Source organism: Hemicordylus capensis, chromosome 1 (genome assembly GCF_027244095.1).
Source record: "Hemicordylus capensis ecotype Gifberg chromosome 1, rHemCap1.1.pri, whole genome shotgun sequence".
NCBI classification, from domain to species: domain Eukaryota; kingdom Metazoa; phylum Chordata; class Lepidosauria; order Squamata; family Cordylidae; genus Hemicordylus; species Hemicordylus capensis.
Window position 1 is genome coordinate 429,932,507 of NC_069657.1, and position 11,530 is coordinate 429,944,036.

Sequence of the window (11,530 nt, forward strand, 5' to 3'; positions counted from 1 at the left end):
AGGCGAAAAATGGGAAGTGGTTTTCATGGGCACTTTTGGCACCAGTAAAGCACCTTCCCTTTTGATGGTGAGGGCGGGGGGACTAAAAGTGAAAGTTCGGAGCTGTCCATTCAGATTGAGGACAACGCTGATCTAGGAAGCATTGCTCTCACCCTTGGTTGGCTTTATTGGTAGGGATGTGCAGAACCGGTTCTATTGCATACCTCTATTTATTGGCCCTCAATGACATTGTTCTGCAGCCAAATTTGATCACTACATAGCACTATGAAGTTGTCACATTCCACATGTAATCTCTGACTGGGATACCCCATGAGACTATTTCTAGGAAGAATATTCAGGAGGGAAATGGTACTGAAGCAGAAGCAGAGAGAGAATGGGAATAAATAAAGATAAACTGTTGTTAGGAGGGGTTGCAATCATTTCAGCTCAGCCAATCTTTCACTTCAAAAAATGAAACAAGGGAACATTTGATGCAGCTGTCACTATTTCCATTTTCAGACAGAAAAAAAAGGCTGGGTGGTGGGAGTGACATCCAAAATCATTCAATGATTCATAGCTGAAAAAAGGCTTTAAACCTAGGTCCAAGACCAATATGCTTTCACACCGGCTTTCGGGAGTAAATATAAACACAAGTCGGGATACGCATGCTGAAATCAGGGAGTGGGCAACAAATTATCTTCCAGTATAACTAAAACTGACCTTCTGGGCACTGAGTAAACAAACTCACATCGTTTTATTCTCGATTCATTCATTCTGAATCAGTTCTTGCCCCTTAGTTCTCTAAGCGTGAACACAGCAGAGGGTTAATGATGGTATGCTTTGATGGGATGTTTAGCTCAGACTTTACTTTAAGTCTGGGCTAAACATGTGTTGAAAAGGGGTATGGAAATGTTCATAAAATTAGTAGTCTTTGGTTGTGGGTGGATGGAGGGTAATCTTGGTTGGGCGGGGGACCTTTAGTAACTCCCTTGTTACAAGCAGATAATTATATTGATTGTGGCTGTGTTCTTTTATTTGAGTGAAAAGGTGGATTGGCTGTCACTCCAACAGCCAATCCACCTAACAGCCAATTTAAATTTGTGCACGTGTACACAAAATCTCCAAGGGGGTGCCTGAGCTGAAGGTCTGCAGCAGAAGTGGTACACTTGTTTGAAAAAGGAAATTCTACACTATACCATGAAGGCTGGACTCTACATTTGATTTTTAAATGATCTTCTTTTTGTCTGGCACAACCTGCTCTTCCACCATATATTAACGCCAAGCCACCTTGAACACTGACATGTAGCACATGTACAGCCCAAGCAGACATCCTGAATACATTAAAAAAAACTGGACAGTTTTACACCTAATAGTCAATACACAGAGGTTTATCTCATAACCATAGCTACCATCTTAGCAAAATGCAAGTCAGACTGTATATAGGAGGCAATATTTATTCTATTTTTCTTTATGTTATGGATTTGTATAGCACCCTTTCCTTGGCAGTTTCCAAAGTGTCTGTAATGATGGAGGTTTCAAGGAGGAGATACTTCCAGTCATAGCAAAGAACACATATTTAGCTATTTATTTATAGCTTCCTAAATTGTTTAGGTTTTAATCTCTGGTTTATTTTTAAATTTTTAAATTATTTTAAGTTTTTTGTATATGTTTTTAACTTGTTTTATGCTATTGTTAACCGCCCAGAGACGAATGTTTGGGGTGGTGTACAAATTTGATAAATAAAATAAAATAAAATATGAATAGCCTTCCTTGCCACAGACAACAGAAGGCATTTCTGGTTCAAACTACTTGTGACATGGGAGATCCGTGCTTGGATTACCAAACCAAGAACTTTTTAAAATTTGTAAAGCAGATTAGGGATGTATACAGAATGGATTTTGCATTTTGTTTCGAACTCTTAAATAAAACGCAAATGGCCCAAGCATTTCATCAAAGCAGCAGTCAAGCCAGTTGTTTCAACAGAACAAAACTCAAAATGCTTGCTTTGAGTGTTTCGGCCATAGGGAACAATGGAGAAACTCGAAATATGCCTTTGTTCCCCAAGGGTAGCTCCCAGGGACACCAAAGTGGGTTGTCTGGTAGGGCATGATGGGTGCTACCTACAACCTACCCCACAAAAGAAATGGGCAAGCAGGCTATTTTTAACAAATGTTTAACCTTTCCCCAAAACCTCCATAGGATCTTATAGGGTTTTATTTTTATTTTACACTTATATCTCGCTCTTCCTACGAGGAGCTCAGTACATGGTTATTTGTATCATCACAACAACCCTGTAAGGTAGGTTAGGCTGAGATATACATGACTGGCCCAGAGTCACCCAGTGAGTTTCATGGTTGAATGGGGATTCGAACATGAGTCTTCCTGGTCCTAGTCTAATCCTCTAACCACTACACCATGCTGGCTCTTTTAGGGAAAGGTTAAAAAAAATTGCCCACTTACCCATTGCTTTAGTGGGTTGGGTGGTAGGTCACATCCATTATGCCCTATCACACAACCCACTTTGGTGTCCTTCGGAGCCACCCAAGGGGAACAATGGGGTGTTTTGAGTTCCCCCATAGTTTCCTATTAGGGAAGGGCACAAAACAGAAAAGCCAGTTTGGCTCGAATCCATACTAGATTCAAGCTGACCCAGTCCGGTCCCGTGCACCATCAAACTGGACACGGTTTGGGTTCAAACCAAGCTGGTTCGAAAGGGCTCAGAGGTGTACTGGTAAAGATGACTCCAGTGAGAATTCACCTTTACCAGAAAAGGGCAAGGGGGGACAGGGGGGCTTCTGTAAAGATAGATAGCAATAGCAATAGCACTTACATTTATATACCGCTCTATAGCCAGAGCTCTCTAAGTGGTTTACAATGATTTTGTAAAGAGACCAACATTCTGGGTACTCATTTTACCGACCTCGGAAGGATGGAAGGCTGAGTCAACCTTGATCGGGCTGAGTCAACCTTGATCGGGCGGGAGGGTAGTCAAAAGGTATCAGCCCCTGGCTGATACGGCTGCGATGGGGGGGGGGGGCTCCCACCCCCACCAGCCCTCCCCTGAGTACTTGTACTTGTTACTTGTAGAATTCTCTTTGGAACATAAGAACAGCCCTGCTGGATCAGGCCCAAGGCCCATCTAGTCCAGCATGCTGTTTCGCACAGTGGCCCACCAGATGCTGCTGGAAGCCACAGACAGGAGTTGAGGGCATGCCCTCTCACCTGCCATTACTCCCCTGCAACTGGTACTCAGAGGCATTCTGCCGTTGAGGCTGGAGGTGGCCTATAGCCCTCCAACTAGTAGCCGATGATAGATCTCTCCTCCATAAAGTTATTCAGACTCCTCTTAAAGCCATCCAGGTTGTTGGCTGTCACCACATCCTGTGGCAGAGAGTTCCACAAGTGGATCATGCGTTGTGTGAAAAAGTACTTCCGTTTGTTGGTCCTAGACTTCCTGGCAATCAGTTTCATGGAGTGACCCCTGGTTCTAGTGTTGTGTGAAAGGGAAAAGAATTTCTCTCTCTCCACTTTCTCCACACCATGCATGATTTTATAGACCTCTATCATGTCTCCCCGCAGTCGTCTTTTTTCTAAAGTAAAAAGCCCCAGGTGTTGTAGTCTTGCCTCATAAGAAAGGTGCTCTAGGCCCCTTATCATCTTGGTTGCCCTCTTCTGTACCTTCTCCAGTTCAACAATGTCCTTTTTAAGATGTGGTGACCAGAATTGTACACAGTACTCCAAGTGTGGTCGCACCATATTTTTGTATAAGGGCATTATAATGTTAGCCGTTTTATTTTCAATCCCCTTTTTAAAGATCCCTAGCATGGAATTTGCCTTTTTCACAGCTGCTGCACATTGAGTCGACACTTTCAACAAGCTGTCAACCACAACCCCAAGATCCCTCTCCTGGTCCGTCACCGACAGCTCGGATCCCATCAGCATATACTTGAAGTTGGGGTTTTTCGTCCCAATGTGCATCACTTTACACTTGCTAACACTGAACCGCATTTGCCATTTTGTCGCCCACTCCCCCAGTTTGGAGAGATCCTTTTGGAGCTCCTCACAATCCGTTTGGGATTTCACTACCCGGAAGAGTTTGGTATCATCTGCAAATTTGGCCACATCGCTGCTTACCCCTGCTTCTAGATCATTTATGAATAAATTAAAAAGCACCTGTCCCAGTACAGATCCCTGGGGGACCCTACTTCTGACTTCCCTCCATTGTGAAAACTCTCCATTTATACCTACCCTCTGTTTCCTGTCTTTCAACCAGTTAGCAATCCACACATGTACTTGTCCCCTTATCCCATGACAGCTAAGTTTCCTCAGGAGCCTTTGATGAGGAACTTTGTCAAAAGCTTTTTGGAAGTCCGTGTAGACTATGTCAACTGGATCACCTTGATCCACACACTCGTTGACACTCTCAAAGAAGTTCAAAAGGTTGGTGAGGCAAGATTTACCTTTGCGGAAGCCATGCTGGCTCACTCCCAGCAAGGCCTGTTCTTCTAGGTGCTTTACAATTTTATCCTTGAGGATGCTTTCCATCAATTTGCCTGGAACGTACGTTAGGCTAACCGGCCTGTAATTTCCCAGATCGCCCCTGGATCCCTTCTTGAAAATCAGTGTTACATTTGCTACTTTCCAGTCCTCTGGTACAGAGAACGAATGCAGGGATAAGTTAAATATTTTAGCAAGGAGATCAGCAATTTCACATTTGAGTTCTTTGAGGACTCTAGGATGGATGCCATCCGGCCCTGATGATTTGTTAGCTTTCAGTTTTTCCAGACAGTTTAGAACATCATCCCTTGTCACTTCTATCTGACTCAGCTCTCTAGCCTCCATCCCTAAAAAGCCTGGTTAAGGAACAGGTATATGCTCAGTATCCTCTGCCATGAAGACAGATGCAAAGAACTCATTCAGCTTCTCTGCAACCTCCATATCCTGCTTAATAATCCCTTTCACTCCCTCATTGTCTAATGGTCCAACTGCCTCCCTGGCAGGTTTCCTGCTTCTGATGTACTTGAAGAAGTTTTTGTTATTCCCCTTGATACTTTTGGCTAAATGTTTCTCAAACTCTCTTTTTGCCTCCCTTATTGTCACCTTGCATTTCTTTTGCCAGAGTTTGTGTTCCTTTCTGTCCTCTTCGTTTGGACAGGCCTTCCAATTTCGGAAGGAAGTCTTCTTACCTTTTATGGCTTCCTTGACGGTACCTCTAAGCCATGCTGGCATCCTCCTGGACTTAGTGGAACCTTTCCTCCTTTTGGGTATACAATCTAACTGGGCTTCTAGTATTGTGGTTTTGAGTAAATTCCATGCACTCTGGAGCGAAGTGACTCTCCTGATTTCCCCCCTCAGCTTTCTTTTCACCATACTCCTCATTTTGGAGAAGTTTCCTCTTCTGAAATTCAAAATGTCTGTGTTAGACATCCTTGGTGATTCTCTCCCCGCATGTATGCTGAATTTGATGGCGCTGTGGTCACTGTTCCCTAAAGGGTCGATGACACTGATGTCACGCACCAAGCCCCTCCCTCTCTATATCTATACATTGACACTATACATTGCTGCCCCTGAAGAGAGCCTTTTGCAGTTGAAACACATTGGGATCAAATAAATGTTTCATAGTGATGTGTTTAGAAAACCAAAGAAACTCCTTGTTTGCCCAGAATACCTCATTCTAACTTAAAGTAACCCCAGCCCAGCTCCGGGACATCACTGCCTCTCATGATTGGCGTCATTATCTCTATCGAGCTAAAATGTATCTATGATACTTGCTAAGACAGCTAAGGTCCCCACTGCCAGAAAACAGGATATAACCAAATAAGGAGTAATCACCAGATGAACAATGAATCATTCGCATGCGTACTAGATACTTAGACCACCATTTTATTGCCACGTGCACTGTGTCTAGGGTGTCAGCATCATTAGATTGTATAAATGTAAGATGAACCTATAACCAAACTGTAATCGGTTTGAGAGCGTGAGCCTATCGATTACCTATTGCTAAACTGCAGTGGCAATAAAGCCTCTAAAATGATTCCCACTGAGTCTGTTTGATTGACTAAGAGGTGGACCCAGGGACGAACCATGTTCACATCAATAGTACCCTGAGATTTTGTCTCTTGTTTTGCTTTATTATTATAATAGCAAATATTTATATACGACTTTGTAACAAAAAAATGTTCTCAGAGTGGTTCGAGTCATTGTCAACTCCTGGCACCCACAGAGCCCTGTGGTTGTCTTTGGTAGAATACAGGAGGGATTTACCATTGCCTCCACCCGCGCAATATGAGATGATGCCTTTCAACATCTTCCTATATCGCTGCTGCCTGATGTAGGTGTTTCCCACAGTCTGGGAAACTGAGGTTCAATAGTGACAGTTGCCCTCCCCCTGCTAAATATAAGATAATTACCACTTTAAACATACCTCTTTGCTCAAGACGAGGGTCAAGTATTGGATTGGGCTGACAGGCAGTTTTAGCTTAGTCTAATCTTTAGTGGGGCTATTTAAGCATCCAAACATAAGAACAGCCCTGCTGGACAAACCCTCCTGAACAAACGGAAGTACATTTTCACACAATGCATAATCAACTTGTGGAATTCTCTGCCACGAGATGTGGTGACAGCCAACAACCTGGATGGCTATAAGAGGGGCTTGGATAACTTCATGAAGGAGAGGTCTATCAACGGCTACTAGTTGGAGGGCTATTGGCCACCTCCAGGCTCAAAGGCAGGATGCCTCTGAGTACCAGTCGCAGGGGAGCAGCAGCAGGAGAGAGGGCATGCCCTCAACTCCTGCCTGTGGGCTCCCAGTGGCATCTGGTGGGCCACTGTGTGAAACAGAATGCTGGACTAGATGGGCCTTGGGCCTGATCCAGCAGGGCTCTTCTTATGTTCTTATCAAGCCCAACGCCTATCTAGGCCTGCATCCTGCTTCACACAGTGGCCCACCAGATGCCTCTGAGAAGCCCACAGGAAAGAAGTGAGGGCATGCCCTCTCTCCTGCTGTTGCTTCCCTGCAACTGGTATCGAGAGGCATTTTCCCTCTGAAGCTGGAGGTGGCCCGCAGCTACCAGACTAGTAGCCATGGATAGACCTCTCCTCCATCCGCTTAGTTCCCCCCCCCCCCCGCTGTGATACTTTAACAGGATCGTACCACCACCACCCTCCCCTATTATTATTATTATTATTATTATTATTATTATTATTATTATTATTATAAACAAACCAGCTCCAACTGACTGGAGCCATCCGGAGACTCACCTCCGACGCATTCCTGGTAGCCTTTGGTGAGAAACTGCATGGCCTTGGCAGCCCTGAGCGGCGTGAGCAGGAGCCCTTGCCGGCCGGGGTTCTCGCCCAGCCCTTGCAGGATGGAGGCGTAGGCGGCCTCGAGAGCGGGCAAGGGGTCCCTCGCTTCCTCGCCGCCTTCTTGCTCCAGCGGCGCAGGGTCGTGCTTCGGGGGCCTCCACAGCTCGCTGCCGGGCAGTAGCTCCCCGAAACCTTTGAGGCGGCTGGGATGCACGTCCCCGTTCTGGAAGCTCTGCAAATCCAGCCGCTGCGACATGGCAAAAGCAGCACGTGCGAAGGGTGCGATGGGCGAGGGCGGCGACTCGGTGCTGGGATCCCCCTAGGGACGGGAGAGCCTGGAATGGATTCCCGCAGAGAATTGGACCGAGGCGCACCGGGCGCGCGCGAGAGCTCTGTGCAGCTACTGCTGCGGGACGATCTTCAGGAACACTTTCCCAAGAGGGGAGGCAGAGGGAGCCGTCTTTGCGCGGGTGGCCCGCTCGGGCATAGGGCGGCGCACGGAGCAAACAGGTGCACCCAAGAGGATGCCTGGCGCGGAGGATCGGGGCTGCTGCTGCTGCAGGGGAAGCTGGGCCAACTTTTGCAGGTGCGAGCAGGTTGCTGATCGGCGGTGTGGTAGGGAGTGGGGGCCTCTGGCTGGCTTGGGATCTCGCGCGGCTCTCACGCTCGCTCTTGCTCTGGTTGGCCGCCGGCTGCTTCTGGCCAAGCCGCCTGGTATTTATCGCTCCGTTCCTCCAGGCAAGCTGCCTCTTCTAGGTCAGAAGGTGACGTCTCGGGGCTGTCAGCTGGGCAGGCTTCACTAAAGCTCCCTTTGTCACCAGGCGCCCCTAACGCCTACTCCTGTAATCGGAGGAGACAAGCTTGGGACACGAGTTTTAGACACACTGCACGTGGCTAATGCTCGCACCCGCCTTTGCAGGGGCGGCTCACATCCCTGTCGGCAAAATCTCCCCCTCACTTCAATTCTCTTCTTCCTCCCAGTCCCCGCCACCAGAATTTTCCAAATTTGCCAGCCGACTGACCAACCGGCCTGCAGCTTTGCTTGCTCTGTGTTCACTGCAGGCCAGATTAGATTCATGCTTCAGGGACACTTCGCGGGTTAATTTTTCTAGGTGTACTAAGGTGTGTTAAACTTGTTAATGTGTGAATGCAACAAGCGTATCTGCCATGGCTGCAATTCATCCACTGACTGTTCATCCACCAATTCATCCATCCTGCTTTCCCTGTAAAAGCTCCCAGTGGAGCTGCTGTACTGCTCTGCGGAAGGAGGTGAGTTTATTTGGTTTCTATGAAAAGTCATGAATACACACCTACACACTGGCTCGAGCAATATCAGAGGCTGCTATCCAGACTAATGTTGCACTAACGCACAAAGAGAAGTTGCATGCACTTAAGAAGTTTGCAGAACTGTGCAAAATTGCATTGCCCTGCAATGTTGTGCAAGCACTGCTGGAAGGCCTTCCCCAAGACACATGCAGAGTTAGTTGCACAACACATTGTGTAAAGTATTGTGCAACCTGTTCTGCAGTGCATTGTGCAACTTGTTCACAATGTGTCATGCAACATGTCAACATCTTCTGCTACTGCAAGCACTAGTCCTGAACAGACATGCCATTATGCAACAGCATTACAGTAGCACAAAAGTAGTAGTGTTCCCTCTAAGCCGTGTGAGAGTGCTCACACATTTTTGATATTCACTCAGTTAATTTTAGATCTTGCTCAGGTTGAATGAGGAAGGTCCCCTTCTGAATGTGCATGCACACACTGCCTTGATAATGCCACCCAGCGCAAAACTCATTCCCCAAACAGTTGAAAAAAATAAGAACATTGGACAGGATGTAGACCAATAATAATTGGTGATTGATTGTGTAGTCTTCCTGGCTGAATTGCTTAAGTATGCAGCAAGATAGGAAACCACTATCCAGTTGGGCTTCTCCAAAGACAGTTGTTTCCTATCTCACTGCATATGTTAAGTAATTTAGCTCAGACATTGCTAATTGTTGCTGATGTGAACAATCACTGTGCTTATCTTGTACATTTTAGCTTCACGCTGAACAGACCCCTACAGTATCTCTCACATACCATAGTAGTTTGGTCCTTTTGTTGACAGGTCTGAGCAGGGCTCAGGAAATCCATTTGTCTACTAGTTTGTGACGAGTGAAATATGATGCCTGACAAGTGGGGGGAAATCCTGATAAGTATGTATCAACATATCTCGAGGAACGGTCTGATGAGTAAAATATTTTTGTCTGGCTGGTGAACTGAGCCAACATTTCTTGAACCCATTAATATCCCGTTAAGTTTCAACAGGAATCCCTTGTTCTCGTCTCCCTACATGCAATAATTGACTTAGCAGTTGCTAGGAAGACTGTGTTATCTTTTAGTACTGCTGTAGTGAATTGTTAGTGTACTTAGACCATAAGAACAACTCTGCTGAATCAGGTCCAAGGCCTACCTAGTCCAGCATCCTGTTTCACACAGAGGCCTATCAGATGCCTCTGGGGAGCCCACAGGCAAGAGGTGAAGGTATGCCCTCTCTCCCACTGTTGCCTCTCTTCAACTAGTATTAAGAGGCATTGTGCCAATAAGGCTGGAGGTGACTAGTAGCCATTGATAGACCTGTCCTCCATGAATTTGTCCAAGTCCTCTTTAAAGCCTTCCAAGCTGGTGTCCATCACCACATCCAATGGCAAAGAATTGCATAGATTAATGATGTGCTGTGTGAAAAAGTACTTCCTTTTGTCCATCCTAAATTTCCCGACCTTCTGTTTCATGGGATTACCCCTGGTTCTAGTGTTGTGAGAGAGGGAGAAAAATTTCTCTCTGTCCACCCTCTCAACTCCATGCATAATTTTATACACCTTGATCATATCTCCCCTTAGTCGCCTCTTTTCCAGAGTAAAGAGCCCCAGATGCTGTAATGCAGCCTCATAAGGAAGATGCTCCAGGCCCTTGATCATTTTGGTTGCCTTCTTCTGCACCTTTTCCAGTTCTACAATATCCTTCTTAAGATACTGTGACCAAAACTGCACGCAGTGATCCAGATGTGGCCGCACCATCGTTTTGTATAAGGGCATTATAATGTTAGCCGTTTTATTTTCAATCTCCTTCCTAATGATCCCTAGCATGGAATTGGCCTTTTTCACAGCTGCCGCACGCTGACTCAACACTTTCAATGAGCTGTCCACCACCACCCCAAGATCCCAATCCTGGTGAGTCACCGACAGTGTATATGTGAAGTTGGAGTTTTTGCACCATTAGCATATATGTGAAGTTGTCCCCCCCCCCCCCACAATTATGTACTGTATCACTTTACACTTGCTTACACTGAACCACATTTGTCATTTTGTTGCCCACTCCTCCAGTTTGGAGGTATCTTTTGGGAGTTCCTCCCAATCTGTTGTGGATTTCACTATCCTAAATAGTTTAGTGTCATCTGAAAATAGGCCACTTTGTTGCTTACCCAAACTTATAGATCATTTATGAACAAGAGCGCTGGTCCCAGTAATGATCCCTAGGGACCCCACTTCTTACTTCGCTCCATTGTGAAAATTGTCCATTTATTCCTACCATCTCATTCCTGTCCTTCAATCATTTACCAATCCACACATGAACCTGTCCCCTTATCTCATGACCACTAAGTCAAGAGCTTTTGGTGGGGAACTTTGTCAAAAGCTTTTTGGAAGTCCAAGTGTACTATGTCAACCAGTTCACCTTTATCCACATGCCAGTTGACACTCTCAAAGAGCTCCAAAGGGTTAGTGAGGGAAAACGTGGGCTTTCAAAAGCCATACTGGTTCTCTTTCAGCAAGGCCTGTTCTTCTATATGTTTAACAGTTTTGTCCTTCAGTATGCTTTCCATCAATTTATCCGGCACAGAAGTTAAAGTAACCAGCCTGTAGTTTCCCGGATCCCCCCTGGATTCATTTTTGAAAATCAGAGTTACATTAACTACTTTCCAGTCCTCTGGTACAGAGCCTGACTGTAGGGACAAACTACTTTTTTTGCTAGGAGATCAGCAACTTCACATTTGAGTTCCTTCAGAACTCTTGGGTGGATGCCATCTGGCCTTGACAATTTGTTAATCTTTAGTTTTCAAGACAGTTTAGAACATGTCTCTCGTCACCTTAGATTGGCCCAGTTCTTCAGCCTACAAGCCTGAGAAGCTCAGTTCTGGAGTGGGTATATGATTAGTATCCTCAGCCGTGAAGACGGATGCAAAGAACTCATTCAGCTTCTTTGC

The 11,530-nt window shown here is 45.8% G+C and overlaps 1 protein-coding gene across 1 annotated transcript in view; it reads right to left on the reverse strand.

Moving 5' to 3' along the window:
- LOC128352101 (GTP cyclohydrolase 1-like) overlaps positions 1-8,193 on the reverse strand; it is a 31,747-nt gene extending 23,554 nt beyond the window's left edge. Inside the window, exon 1 of the mRNA XM_053312333.1 lies at positions 7,240-8,193. Coding sequence (XP_053168308.1) covers positions 7,240-7,543 — 304 coding nt within the window. The 5' untranslated portion in view covers positions 7,544-8,193. The remainder of the gene's footprint in view (positions 1-7,239) is intronic.
- Positions 8,194-11,530: the final 3,337 nt, after the last annotated feature.